This window comes from Excalfactoria chinensis, chromosome 3, assembly GCF_039878825.1.
Source record: "Excalfactoria chinensis isolate bCotChi1 chromosome 3, bCotChi1.hap2, whole genome shotgun sequence".
Lineage (NCBI taxonomy): Eukaryota > Metazoa > Chordata > Aves > Galliformes > Phasianidae > Excalfactoria > Excalfactoria chinensis.
The window spans coordinates 87,563,507-87,578,656 of NC_092827.1; the positions used below are offsets into that span (position 1 = coordinate 87,563,507).

Consider the following 15,150-nt stretch of genomic DNA (forward strand, 5'->3'; position numbering starts at 1 on the left):
TGTTCCTGCTAGCCATCCCTCTCCTGATGGAGCCCAGGATACTGTTTGCTTTCTAAGCTGCAAGAGCACACTGCTGGCTCATGTTAAGTTTCTTATCCATCGGGACCCCCAGGTCCTCCTCTGCAGAGCTGCTGTCAAGCAATTGCTCCTTCCAGTCCATATAGATGTCTGTAATTCCTCCGGCCCAAGTGCAAAACCTCGCACTTGGTTGTGTTGAACCTCATTAGGTTCACCCGGACCCACCTTTCAAGTCTTTTGAGGTCCCTCTGAATGGCACCCCTTCCCTTCCACCATGCCCAACCTTATCACTCAGCTTGGTAATTAATATTAATAAGCTTGTGGGTTAGGAGGAAACTTTACTCAAAGGTCTCAGAGTACTCCAAACTGACAGCAGCTCTCCATCATGACCATAAATTAAGCAGAACAACAGGTTTATTTAAAAATGCACTTTATTTACAACACATTCAAACTTCATCTTGGAAAAAAAATATAACTGTACATCAAACTTTCAGTTTTTCACTAACAGTTAATAAAACCACAGCAAGATTTGCAACTCATTGGTTAGGCAATCATGGAGATTACATTTTGGCACATGATTTAAATCACATCATGAGCAGAAAAACTGGAAGAAGTTTTAAGCAACATAACTCCATAAGTGTAACAACTTCATACAGTGACATCCTCAAACCAAGGTATCACTATTTAAATAAAGTATTTAACACAAAGTGTTTCCACTGTACAGCAGAATAAGAAAAACCTATAGAAATCTTCATAGTGCTTGGATTACCTTTTCAGAATTGTCCCCTCTACTCACTTTCTAATGAGAGATCCATGTTTTCCCCTAAGCTGTTAGTGACAGACTAATGAACCCCTCTGATTTCATTATACCTTCTCAGGTTCAGAAACCAACTTTCTTTAAAAAGATGTTTCAAGTGGAGCGCAGGGGAATTTAAATACAATCTCAATCAGATGACTCCTTAGACAACAGACTTCTACTCTGACCAAAGGACATGAAATGCTCCTTGGAACAGCTCATATCAAACCATCCATCCATAGACCTCAGATTCAGAATAAAAGAGAACATTCAGGAAGGAAAGCATTGAAGTAGAGAAAGAAAAAGGGAAAGCATGAGAAGAACTAAACAAGGTCAAGAATCTGTTTGCAATGATAAAGTCACACAACAAAACCAAAGGGGGTGAGAACTTGAATAAAACCAAGTGCAAAAATCAAACCAGTACATAAAAGAGGTATTTTAAATCATATTATAGGTACATGTTCATGACCAGAAGGGTAGCAAAATTGATCTACTTTTATTGTAAAGAATACATATGAACATTAAAAGGAGGGAGAAAAAAAGTGTTTTAGTTACAAGTCCGAAAAAAAAAAAAAAAAGATCTCAAAGAACAGAAAAGTGACTGAAAACTTGGTTTAAAAAACAAACAAGAAAACAAAAAACCACAAAAACAATACTGCTAAATTAAAAAATTTAAAAAAAAGTCACGATATTTTTCTTGACACAGAAGAGCAAAGGCAAGATTTGCACTTGGCAGAGCTATAATTGAATGTACATGGTTTGATGAAAGATCAACATATGACAAGGTGACAAAAACTTGAGTTCCCTTCAAACAAAGCTCATGACTGATGAAGAACAGCCAATTGCCTTTGCATTCAACGCCGTGTGAATTCGTTCCAGATTTAACTCTTTCTCCAGAATCATTGCCAAGGCTAGCAAATGTTCCGTTGCCCTACAACTAGGTCACACGTATGGCCATGGATCAGAGGGCCACATAACATGAATACCTGTTTGAAAATTACCTCCTTAGCTAAGGGCAGTGATTGATAGGTGGGGAAGAGGGAAAAAATAGCACAAAAACACTGCAAGGGAAACTGAGTACTGTAATGGTGTACTCAGAAGGGAGTACTCGGAGAGAAAAGGGTTGTGCAATCAATCTGCAGCAGCCAGAATTTTTCCATCACTGAATTGGAGGGAGAAATAAAGCAATTAAGTTAAAGAGGACAGAAAGGAGAATTTATGACAACACAATATGCTACAACGCTGAATTTAGAACAAGTGCCCATAAATAAGTGCAAATACTGAAGTGTATTGTACTTCAAAATGAGGTAAGCATACTTCAAGAGTACTGGAACGCCAAGAAATTAAGGGAAATTAGCCAATACAAAATACACACTGATTGGAATGATGTCATCTACCAAAATAGAAAGGGACCACCCAGCAGAGTGTAGCTATCACAGGTTTAAAACAGGAGGAAAGTATTTTGTTGCTGAGCTGAAAGCAAAGCAAGGGTACTGGGTCAAAAAGCTTTCCTGGGTACCCTGACAGCCCCTGCATGGAAGAACAAGGTTCATTTCATCACTGACATAGCTCTGTTGGCTTTGCTTGCTAATAAAACTGTTTGTGTTTTTTGATCTGCTTGTTTTCTAGACCTGAAGATTTCTACAGTCCTTGGTAGTTTCCTATTTATTCACAGTACATTCAACCAGATGAGAAAAAATTTTTAAGAATGTTACTTCATTGGAATTTCAAGTTACAACACGTCAAAAACATTAAAAAAAAATACATAACCACTGTTTCAATAAACACTGGAAAGATGAAGAAAAAGATGGTCCATTTCATCAAATGCCCAACATTACACATACTCATTTTCTCTAATTCCAGAGGAAAACAATACTGACACTCCACCCCTTAAACCATTCAATAAAATGCGTATATAAAAAGATTACCTGATTTAAGAGACAAATGCATAATGAAGAAAGCGTGCTTGTTTTAGAGGGTATGTGAGTTGTACATTCCTGCACAGATTCTGTCGATATCTTGGGAGCCTTCTACTCCAGTTCCAGAAAATAAATCTATGTATTTGTTATTAAGACCTAAGCCCCTCCACTTAGAGACCTCATCACAGGTGAAAATGAGGACAAGAACCCTGAAGTAAGGGCTGTCTTCACTCCTCATGCTCTAAAAGGACAGAACAGTTCTTGAAATGCTTCCTGATTTTCATCAATATGTGCAAGAAAGAGCTGCAAAGCAAAATCTTGCCAATGGGATAAATCAGAACAGAGGATCAATTTTGTAATGGTACTAGGATATAGCTCATTTTTTATAATGAAAACCTACCATAATAGGCTATAAATACTTTAATTCATCCAGGAACTGCTCAAGAAGAGTAAATACAAGCATGGAAGTGTGCTATTAAACTGTTATCACACTGCTCCAGTAAATACAATTTTCCAAGCAGCAAAATACCCTGCTGTGTGTTTGAATATTCATTGATTTAATGTAATCATCCTTATTAAGGAGTTGTCTGCTTCCAAGCCAGCCTTGCAAGGCTGGTATTTCCCCAGCTCAGCAGGAAATTGATTTGCCCTTTCTACTAAGTTGTCCCTGAGTTAAAGACACCACTATTTCATAAAGGTGTCTCCATGAATAGTTACCTAAATAGCCTGTCCAGGCCACAAGAAGCACTGAAAAACTTCTTTCAATTGCAAAAATGTATTTGAAAGCTTCTGAAGGCTAAGAACTACACTCAGTGTGGATTAGGTAGTGGGTCCCCCTCTCCCAAAAAGCTGGAGAGCAGACCTGACCAAAATCCAACATTTGATGACTGGGCATGTCATCTTCAACATGCACCTCTGGGCAGGGGAGGGCTTAGATTTTTCCAATAAATCAAGAAATAATTAGGACAAAAATAGGAAAAGCTCCCAGTTTGTTTGGTTTTTGTTTGCTTGTTTTTAATATTAAAAAAAAGGTCCCTCTAAGCGATAACACTGTTTTATAAAACTTCAAATGGAATCTCTCAGTGAATATAAAATATTGTCTCAATAATAGGATTGCAGAGTTTTAACTATTCATAATAGACATACTAGCTTATTTATTCAGCAAGGATAAGGACAGATGCTAGAATTAAATTGAGGGATATGATTTAGCTGAGAAGTATTGGTAATGGTTGGACTGGATGATCTTCTAGGTCTTTTCCAACCTTGATAATTCTGTGATTCTGTAAATATACCACAATCGTTCCCCACAATAACATCATGTCCACTTTAACTTCTGTCGTCTGGGAGGGGGGAGCAGGGATAAGAACCGAGTTGCATAATCAGAATGGTGAACTAGATCAAAAGTTAATTGGATGATTGCTTGCATTTTCATTTCCTAGAATCAATACCGACAAGGCTAATTCCTTACTTCCGTGACACAACGCATGTCCTTTAGCATTGGGTATCTGTGATTAGGTTAAGGTTCCAGTATTATTAGTACAGAAGCAATTCATCTCCGGCTCCGCCCCTAAGCACAGGATTCAAGAAAATAATGCAAGCCAATTATTCCTGAGTGCTCTCCCTTCCATCAGTCAGACACCCTTAGTTGCATTCACAAGCTTCAGAAGCACAAGTTACTGGCTATGCAAAGTTGGTTCTGAGGATCAGTAAAACAACTCTACTTAAGTCCATTATAAACATACAGTACTTCATCCCAGTACAATCATTAATTTGCTACAGAGCTCTCAGGAAGCAGCTCGCTTTCTTTCCCAATGGTACTGGCCATACACTGCAAGCATCAGGGTAGACAGCAATACATCTCACCCACTCAAGCAATAGGAACAAGCACACAGTTTGATAAGGAACTGTGCTAGGCTGTATCAGACAAAAATAAAACCTTAGATGAACACAACACCTCTTATGGCAATATTAAGCCTCATCTCAGATACACGCTTTTTAGGTGTATTTTGGTTTACAGCTAAAGCACAGAAATCTTTTTGCCGCACCACCTTCAGCTACAACCACTGCTGGCTCACTTTCCTGCCTGGACACCTTTATTCTATGAAAACATGTTGCAGAGTAGACAGAATGGTTTAAAATCGTGTACTGCTCAACTGTGACTTGTCATCAGACACTTCGCCATTTTTCATGTCTTTAACACCATTCTCTGTCAGTGGGGAGTCAATACGGATTTCAACATCACTTTTACTTGAACCATTGTCTTTACGCTGTGCAGAAAGGCAGCTATCATTTTTTTCAGTGTAGCCATTAGTTTTAGCCAGCGGTGCCTCCTGTTGACTGCAGCAGAGCTGAGAGTCACAAGCTTTTGAGATGCAAGGTGAGCTGCACAGGAGATTGGAGGTCTTGTGGTCAATGTACTCGGGTTGGATGGTCACAGAGTGGATCCCTGCTTCGTGGAAAACCTTCCGTATTTTATAAGCAGCATCTTGGTAATCAGTAGGGGTTTGGCACTTGACATGAAGAGTAGCAATGTTCTTGCCACCTGCAAGCTCCCACACATGCACCTCATGAAGGCTGCTAACCCCTGGAATGCCAGCTAGCCTGTCAGCTGGAAAACATAAGAGAAAGGTGTTAGAATGTCTGGTGTGCTGGCTACTTCTCATTGAGAACCTAATCCAAAAGCAGCAGTCTCCAAGCAGTATTTTCTTAAGCACAGCTCTTTGAAAGACATCTCCTACCCACTGTCTTTGGTTCACAAACACTAGGTGAACACATAAAGCAGGCCCTTGCCTTCTTTTGGGGTCCATCTCTGCCCAGGGGCCATTTATATTCAGTTTGTAGCAGCAGTGCTAGAGCAGCACTTCCTTGGCCAAGGCCCATATATTCTGATTTGTTTAATCCTGAGCATGCGGAATTCCAGAAAGACCCACTACACTACAACTAAACAGTGTAAACAGCACCAGAGAACTACTAAAGTAAGCAGAGTTATAGGTATTTTCTAAGTTGTTTTAGAAGTCTTTCAGAAGACGCTGCTGCAGGTTTGGGAGATACTATAACTCAGTGCGGCTTCTTTCACAATCACTCCACAGAAAGCATTAACAGCTCAAGACTGAGTATTTCTGATGTATTGTTGGAGTACCACATTCTCAAAATACACGCTTTAACTAATCCACAGAGATTTGAGTCACATTGCTAGGATACAGGCATGCGACTATTTCACAGTTCTGGAGAATTTAGAGCTATTACGAGTAAATCCAAACATGTCATTCCTGAAATAACACATGCATTGAAATATACCATCAAAATCAATAGCATTTCAACAACAAATGCGACTTACTCAGTAGTTGCATATTAACACCTTTGGGAACCATCTGCAACAAAATAATTGAGGTCTCTTTGATGAGTGGGAATGCTGAAGACAAGATGATGAACACCATAATTATTGTCAGGCTTGGATCGATGTAGCACTGCCAGTTACAGGGAGCATTAGCCTCCAAAGGAAGCACGTGGAAGATTGTAGCAGCAACTACCACAACAACAGATCCAAGTGCATCCCCCATAACGTGCAAAAGAACACCTGAAATAAATGACAGCTTCCATTAGTCTTTTTCTTCCCCCAGCCCCATGGAAAATAAATAAATAACATAAATAAATGCAATATTCCAAGCATTCATGTCACAGCTGGAGTTTTCAGTAACAGCTTTGAGAACACAGCAAGGAAAATACTGACTCTGAAACACAGCTCTCTAAATGGGATGCATTACTAGGGCACGCTAGCAACTGTAGTTCGACTGCAATACCATGGCAACATAATGTATCTTTGCCTAAATGCCTGTGCAGATTATTTAGAGATCCTGGCACATACAATCTCAAATCTCAATTCAAAGTTGATGACTAAACCCTACCAGTTCTACCCTGAAAGCTAAATTGCCAGAGACCACACCCAGGAAGTTATAATTACTCTCCTCCATCAATTTCTACCACTCTGTTGAACCCCTAAAAAAATTACCAAAGTGAAAACTACACATCATCCATTCTTATGGTTTCAAGTGACCCCCACACTCCTGGTTTCTTGGATCAAACTCAATTACTAGTTTAAAACTTTGTCCTACCAACACCATTAGCCCTCAGACTCAAGAAAAGATCAGAATCTGTCTGGTTCACCAGGTGGTTGCACTCAAGGTAAAGACAAACAGGCTGTTGTAATAGCACACTTTCAGCTGTGATTCAAGTGTAATGACCAAAGCAGTGTTCTTGCTACAATGTTACAGTACTGTAAGAACTTCTTTTGTGCTTCATTTCTTCTCATTACTCTACACAGTCTTGCCTCCTCTTGTCATTACCATAAAACACTCCATTTTTCCTCAGTTACTATTCAGACTGAAGACTTCATTCCAACCCACGCCCAATCTAGCATCTCTAAATATGATGTTGATTTCTTTGACTATACTTTTTATTCACAGCAAGTGACAGAACAAAACAGGTAAATTCCTTTTAATACCCCTTATACAAGGGCTTTCCAAAGCTACCATCCAATGTACTCCCTTCCTCCAGGCTAGAGATGCTGCAAAGTCTTCCTATAAAACTCTTCTAAAATGCAACTTAGAGTTCTGGCTCTTAAGACTGGGCAGGGGGGGAGGGCGAGGTTTAGAGCTAGAACCATGTCCATACTGCTGCTTCATGCCAGCTCTGGGCAGGAAGACAGACCCTCTGCATGGGGAATGCAGTTAATAGTCACTAGAGTTCCTTGGAATCACAGAATCACAGAATCACAGCGGGATAAGATAAGGAAGTAAAACTCGCTCTGCATCCAGCTCTTTCTGCTGGAGTCAGGGAGTGCTGTGCCCCATTTGGCAAACTCCCACACGGTTTTACTGGCCGTAACAGTGTTGCAGTGTTTCCTCTTTCATTTATAAAATAATCTGGATTCAGTGTGTGCCCTCAGCTGCTGCACGAACAAGAGGGACAGGCAGGATGCAATTTCTACAGCAACTAACAAGAGAGCTGAGCTCCAAAAGAATAAGAAAGCCTTTCAAAAAGGAAGTTTTGAACTGAGAAATAAAGTAAGCACGTCAATTCTGATGTATTAGAATTGAGTGTGTGGAGTTTGGAAAATCCTTATTGAACTGACAGGCAGAATGAACATGATTAATACAAAGGGCTTGGTTATGCATCATACAATGAGCCCACCTCCACAGGCCACCAATGCTATGGCTATAAAGTAGAAAATGATTTTTTATGAAATAGAGCTGATATAATGAAACTACAGATAAAACAGCTCCCAGCAGCTTGTGTGGCAAAGTCTGAGCTACTCTGCATGTGCTCAAGATGTCAAAAGGAATAAATGTAGACTGCAGTAATTAATCCAGCTACGCAGAATATCTGCACTCCTGTTCCTATCATTTTTACAGCCACTGCTCTGCCAACCCATTCTGCCCAGCCATGTTTTTCAGGGAGGCCCTGACTCTACAACATACAAGCTTTCTACCACGTGGTTGTAGCTATATAACTAACTTACAGCAGCAAAACAAAATCTGCTTTTGAATGATTCTCTTTCTACAAATCAAACCCTGTTATCTTAAAATAACTGATACAAACCCTCCTCATCCTTCAGACATTTTTGACACTTTCCAGTATCAGAATACTGAATCACTGCTGTTTAGATAAGCAAAGACTTCCCTGAAATATACCCATTGTTTTCTTATTCTCCTCTTCTCCAGCCCTGAAGATGACAGTCTGCTCCAGTACTTAGCACTCCAACACCATAAAATCCAGCAGTGCTTATGTCTAGCTATTCAGGCAAACATTTCTCTCGCAGGTGGTTCAGTTTGCCAGGTGTCCTCCCCTATACACACACATTTGCATAACTCTGAACACACATTTGAAGGACAGGAACATTGTCAGCTGCCATGACAGACACTCCAGCTGAAATGATGTGACGTCAATTAATCCACATGGCTGTAGAAGAACATCACACCTCCTCAGATGCTGATATGTGACCGTGAGAAACCTGTCTTCATCTTTGCAGCAGACCTCTCCTTGAGGGACAAGTCATTATGAAATACACTACTCTGGGTCCTGTGAGAAAAAGGCATCTGAATACATTTGTATATGAACACACATACAAAGGGACTTGGCTAATTTATCCCTAGAAATAGCCATAACGTTGCTCTCTGCAGATAACAGGAGAGCTGCCAAAACATGGCACAGAAGGGGCTGACTCTGCCCCAGCCTCTCAGGGAGAGGTTCACAGTTCAAGGACCTTGAAAAACACCTGCAGAGCTACCAGTATCAGCACCTTTTTCCTCACATTGACTGCAGACCTTGGGATTACTAACACCGGGATTTAAATCAAGTCTTTTTTCTGCCCAAAAGCATTTTGAAGTTGAAAACTGCTCAACTAGTCATGCAGTGACTTCAAAGAAAAGCCTCGTGGATGCTCACTTGACCTTCCCATATGGTCTCTAGCAGCTTATGCTCAGTGTGAGGAGTTCTGCCTCCTGTCCAAAAAGTCAGGATGACAGAACCATTGAATATCTTAAGCTTGAAGGGACCCACCAGGGTCAGGGAGTCCAACTCCTGGCTCCACACAGCACCACCCAGAATGCAAACCCTGTGTCTGACAGAATCACAGCTCAGCTGCAGACATCAAAAGAATCACAGCACAATCGCTCAGAGCCAAGGCAGCATCACACCAACCACTGCTACCCCATTATCTCACACAGGTAAGACCTTCATGCCAACCAGAAGATTCCTGGGCTGCATTTCACACTGATACACAAGGGGGAAAAAGAAATTAAACGAAAGCCTGCAAGTGTTGAATGTTAGGATAGCATTATTTACCATACCTCTGATGTTCAAAGCTTCGGACTTTTTCTCTACTTTTCTCCCAGACCCCTCCTCAGGGCTTTTTTGGTCATTAGGTGATTCACCTGCATTCAAAGAAGAAACGCTGTGTTGTGTATAAGTTCTACAAACAGAAAAAACATCAACCTTCTCACAACCAAGTTCTTTTCAGAAGGAAACGACAAGCACAGCCCCAGCGCTCCCTCCCCCAGCACAAAGTACAAGGTGAGACGGGCACGGGACGGGGGAAGTAGGGGACAGCGGGACGGGGAGAGCGGGGTGCAGCCGAGAGGCACCTGCTTCGGCCGTGCCGTCCGACGGCCCGACCGCCTGCCCTGTCGGGGTCTTGGGGCGGCGGCGGGGGCAGCAAGAAGCCCAGTTCTGGAAGACGAGCAGCCCCACCAGGTTGACGGCCAGGCCCAGGGCACCGACGATGAGCACCAGTTGGGCGTCGTCGATGCGCTCGGGCCGGGCGAGGCGCAGTATGGCTTCCACGAAGATGGTGAAGCAGAGGGCGGTGAGGAAGACGGCGTTGCTGAGAGCCCCCACCGCCTCCGCCCGGCTGTAGCCGTAGGTGGCTCGAGGGCCGCGGCGGGAGCGGCGGGCGATGCGCCCGGTGGACAGCCCCACGCAGAGCGAGATGAGGTCCGACAGCATGTTGAACGAGTCGGACACCAGCGCGATGGAGTTGCCCATGTAGCCCGACACCAGCTCGGCCGCGAAGAAGCCGGTGGTCAGCACCAGCATGAAGATGAGGCGGCACGTCTTCCCCGAGTACCGCCCCATGGCGCCGGACACCGGCACCCCTCTCCGCGCTAGGAGCGCCGCCGCCGCCTCCGCCGGCCCTTAACGCCGCCAGGCACCGCCCCGCACACGGCCCCGCCCGCCGCCCCGCTCCGCCCCGCCGGGCCGGGGGAGCGCCGCGATGGGGCCGAGCCGTGGGGAGGTGGCAACCGGGGGACCCCGAGCTGCCCCGCTGTGGGGTGGGGGGTCACGGCGCCGCGGATTGATCAGCCTGGAGAAGAGAAGGCAACAGGGAGACCTCATTGCAGCCTTCTTGTGCTTATAGGGAGCTTACCAACAGTAGGGGAACCGACTTTTTATGTGGTCTGATAGTAATAGGGAATGGAATTAAACTAAAAGAAGAGAGGTTAGATGTTAGGAAGGGATTCTTTAGTCAGAGGGCAGTGAAGCCCTGGCACATCTCCCAGGGAAGCTGTGATGCCCCATCCCTGGAGGCACACCAGATCAGGGTGGGTGGGGCCCTGGGCAGCTGAGCTGGGGGGGCAGCCCTGCCCATGGCTGGGGGTCCACAACAGGACTTTGGATTCCCACAGTGTTTTTTCCCGTTTGACATCAGAAAATAAACGTGTCAAAAAGAAAAAGCTTATTGTAAAGACAAACACGGCAGTGGGAGCAGGTAGTGTAATTACATCAGCGCACACTGCAGCTACAACGTTCAATCTACCAACATGCAATGTGAGATTTTAAACGGTAGTGCCAGATAAAAAAGCAGCATGACTGAGCTAGAAGAAAAAATAGAGAGAATACAAATATATTCAAGTGATAGGAAGTAAAAGATGACAAACTATATCTTCTTTGATAGCAAATGCTGCCTTCAGAGCTTTGCAATCAGAAAAATAGCTGAATCCCAGCTCACTGGAGCTGCATAGAACTGGAATGAACTACCAGCAGACTGTAGGACTGTGTGTAACGCTGGCTGGAACATCATTAATCCTCCTGTGCAAAATAGACATTAATTCTCTTTGAAAAGTATAACGTGTCGGAGCCCGGAACTCACTTCAAATACACAAAAATATCCCAGTGGCTTTGAAGAGATAGCACTAAAATGTTATTTTCACCAAATAAGGCTGTGACTAAGTGCCGTCGGATGGAGCACAATTAAGGATGACTCACTGAGCAAGCCAGGAGCAGCACATGCTGATAGCCTTGGTTCTGCTCTGATCCTTCCTTCTCCTCCAGGGACTTTACTCCCACCCCAGTTTTACTTTCTGTCCTCTGAGCACTTAGCGAGCGTTCCTTTGGACCTGATCACATTCTCCTCTTTCCTGACTTCTGACCAGTTACTTAGGCAGGCCTCTCCCTTTGCCCTGTAGCTGTCGTAATGCCTCGTGAGAGCCCACATATGCTGTCTCCCCAGGTCCATTCACCAGGGCACCACAGCCACCTCAGTGCTACCTAAAAGTGCTGATGAGTGATGCACAGAGTGCCTTGAACACCTGGCACATGAAAAGGCTGGAGCTTGTAGGCGTGCTGTGCGTCTCTGGCATTCAGAATGGAAGCTGCCTCATGTGTAAGAATTTTAGCAATTCCTGCTTCTGTTTAGGGAGAGGAAACAACAGCAACAGGATTTCTAGCAATGTTGGAGGTCAAAATGAAGCTGATGAATAACACAGAAAGAGCTGGACAACCTTTATAAACCTCCTAATTAGGACTTGTTCAAGCCAAGATATTCAGAAACAGAGTTAATGGGGATATTTAGGCTGATTGCCCCATAGGCAGTCAGCCCCTTAAGCCAACAGCCTACCCCTACTTGTGGCCATATGAAATACTCAGATAGCAGCCACAGCAGGGTAAGCATATATGCTGCTTGCCCAGGCTACCATCCTTTAAATATTTTCAGCACAAGCAAGTCTGTGAGATTTCTGCTTTAGTATCCTTCAATGGATTTCATAGAATCACAGAATGGTAGGGGTTGGAACAGACATTGAACTGAGGAGTCCATAACTGGACACAGCACTCCAGATGTGGCCTCACCAGGGCAGAGTAAAGGCTTGGATCACCACCATTGACCTGCTGGCCACGCTCTTCGTTATACAAGCCTGGGATACCATTAGCCTTCTTGGCCACAAGGGCACACTGTAGGCTATCCCATGTATTTGTCCAGCCTTTCATTCACCGGTGTCAACGCATCAACCCTAGCATGAAGCATCCACCTCTGTCTCTCTGCTTTGGACCTGGATCCTGTTGACTTCATTTGCTGTACTCTACTTGTATCAGGGGACAAAACAAACAGTGAAGGACTATTGGCCTTCCCTATGCCACTCATGCTTTTGTTGGCTGTGACCACTTCTACCTTGATTTACCCCTTTTCAAGATGACAGGTTAACATCTACTTAGTTGTTCTCTACAAGGAAGTCATCACCAGCCATGGAAAAGAGAATGTCACTATATTAGGAAGTATTAGACAACAACAACAGCAGTAATAATAATCACGTTTTTCCACTGTTGCATGAAGAACAAAAATAACATTACTCACAGCCTCGTGTTGCTATAGAATTTAGATAGTTTTAAAAAACTGCAAAAATAAAGAACTAATTATGGACAGTATAATTAAGAGAGCTCAGCTACTTGTGCTTATCAAAGTCCTAAGTGAGATTACTTTTCAACCCAACATAAAAGTGAGATGATTTATGAAAGCTATTTCAAGAACTATCTGGAAGAAGCCAAAGGATGAAAGAAACAAACACCCACTCAGTTGTACGTGAGGAAGGAGAGTCATGCCGCATGGAATCTAAAGTGAGAGAACTAGTACATTTGCACTAAAAAGACGAGGCTGATGTCGGGTTCGTCACATGTAAAGGCAGCATCCCAATCTGAAAGAGCCCACAATCCAGTGGGTGGGTGAGACTGGACCTTTGCACTTGTGTTTCTCCTCTTGCACAGAGCCCAGAGCATCTCCACTTCCATTGACAGCCTTGGAAGGTTTGCGTTTCACACAGCAAATTGCTCCGAGGGGCTTTATAAGATGGTCTTCTTTTGTGAAGCTTGTTTTTGTAAATTAGAAATACTGGATTAAATCCATAACTGTCCTAAACTGAAGCAATGTGGTTGGTTCCTGTCACAGATAAATTTGACCACAAGATGAATCACAAAAGAAACACCACCAAACTTCAGTGCAGAAGGTGGCTGTTATGAGACCACTCTGTCTGCAGGTCTTTTGTTCCAAATTGCTTGTTCAGTGCATTTTTATCTTACCTAATTCTAGTTAGAATCAGAAAGGGGGGTTATTTTGGCATACACCAAAGAACTGAAGGACTGGAAAGCCACTAAATCTGCTTCATTCCAGGCAGCAGATTCCCAAAAGATGTCCCTCCAGTACAGTTCAGCAGTTGGGGTGAGAGCTTGGCCAGCCTTCCCTGTGCCATGCAGAGGTCACAGCTCTTCCCAACAGTGCTGGAAATGTCCCAGGCAGAGAGCACCTTTTACTTGCCTTAAGACATATCCAGTCAGTATTCTCTAGCACTGAGCTAGTGCTTCCCTGAGCATTTCAACTACTTGGTAATTCACTTCTAAAAATGTGCAGTTCTGCTAGATTTCCCATAGCTGTGTAATCCCATACAACCTTTCCAACCCTGATTTAATTTCAGTATCAGGCAGTAACGCAGCATGTTGCAAAGGTCTTGAAGAGGAGTCAGCCAATCACTGATTTCATCATCATAACTTATATTGAATCCCAATGCAAAAACTTCATTTTCTGTCCCAGCAGCATTTCTTGACTGAAGCTGATATCAAACCTGTGCATGCAGAGAACTGTGCAGAATAACTGTCCAAATAAAATAACAGTGAACATATATAATGTGTCCTTAAAGTTACCTGTTGTATTTAAGTGGTTTTATGACTTTGGACTCAGTTCTGTTTGAGCCCTTTTATTTCCTTACAGCTCACCACAAATACTGTGACGTAACTCAGCCAGCCCATCTGCGCCATTACTATGAAGCTGGTTCAAGGTTGAAAGCGAATGTAGGTAATCAATCAAAGTTCATCAGTACCAGTACTGTTGGAATCTAGGTTCACAAGTTTTGCTCTTACCCTTATGCAATTATTTAAACCATTCAGGGATGCTTTTCTGTCTTTCCTGATGGACTTTAAAATACTCATTCTGCATTTTCCATGTTGGCCAAAAGGAAGCTCCAAAACATTTGCTTCTACCTGTTTGGATACAAAATTTTCTCTCAAAAAAAGACTGGGACCAGTAAAGAGTCTCTCTTTAGATTTGTGTTTGAGGCCTTATTTGAAGAGAATAAAGCATGAAAGAACAAATCTGAAGAAAATTCAGAGAAGCAGATTGCTAAGTAGAATTACACAGCATCTTCCCATCTGCCTTGTCTTTCTTAAAGACGTTGGACTAGAGCTTCAGTTAACACAAATCAACACAGATCTGGTCGCCTTTTGGGATAGCTGCTCAAAAAAGCATTGAAAGGCTTTGGTGAGGATTATTTGTCACACTGTTGACAATAATTATTTGTCAACTATGAAGACCTGCAGAGAAGATGTGTTCAGTCTTAACTATCTGATAAGCACTTTAGTTCAAGATTCCCTTGCTTTCTTATTCTGAGAGCACCAACTCCAATGACACTGTGGAAATCAGAGGCAGAAAGTCTAGATATGGGATTACAGTAGGCTTTGGTTAATGCCATACCAATGCACGGGAATGATGGGACTAAATCCATATAGTGTGTGTCCCCTCGTTTACACAAATTACTCTAGTAAGCATCTAGGAATTGGATTCTGTGGTGCACTACATAGGAAGCAAAAATCAGTGAGGAT

General features: G+C 43.0%; 1 protein-coding gene across 1 annotated transcript; it reads right to left on the bottom strand.

The window, feature by feature from the left end:
• Window positions 1-437: 437 nt before the first annotated feature.
• Window positions 438-10,441, bottom strand: SLC30A10 (solute carrier family 30 member 10). The gene is made up of 4 exons (XM_072333321.1): window positions 9,876-10,441; window positions 9,582-9,665; window positions 6,071-6,310; window positions 438-5,341 (listed from the first exon to the last, which is right to left on the bottom strand). The coding sequence occupies exons 1-4, from the start codon at window positions 10,363-10,365 to the stop codon at window positions 4,866-4,868; spliced, it is 1,290 nt and encodes a 429-aa protein (XP_072189422.1). The 5' UTR covers window positions 10,366-10,441; the 3' UTR covers window positions 438-4,865.
• Window positions 10,442-15,150: the final 4,709 nt, after the last annotated feature.

Coding starts and splice junctions, on each gene's coding strand:
- SLC30A10 (XM_072333321.1), bottom strand. CDS start 10,365: ATGGGGCGGTACTCGGGGAAGACGTGCCGCCTCATCTTCATGCTGGTG. Junction 6,311..9,581: donor CGAAGCTTTGAACATCAGAG/GTATGGTAAATA, acceptor CATTTATTTCAG/GTGTTCTTTTGCACGTTATG. Junction 5,342..6,070: donor TGTTAATATGCAACTACTGA/GTAAGTCGCATT, acceptor TATGTTTTCCAG/CTGACAGGCTAGCTGGCATT.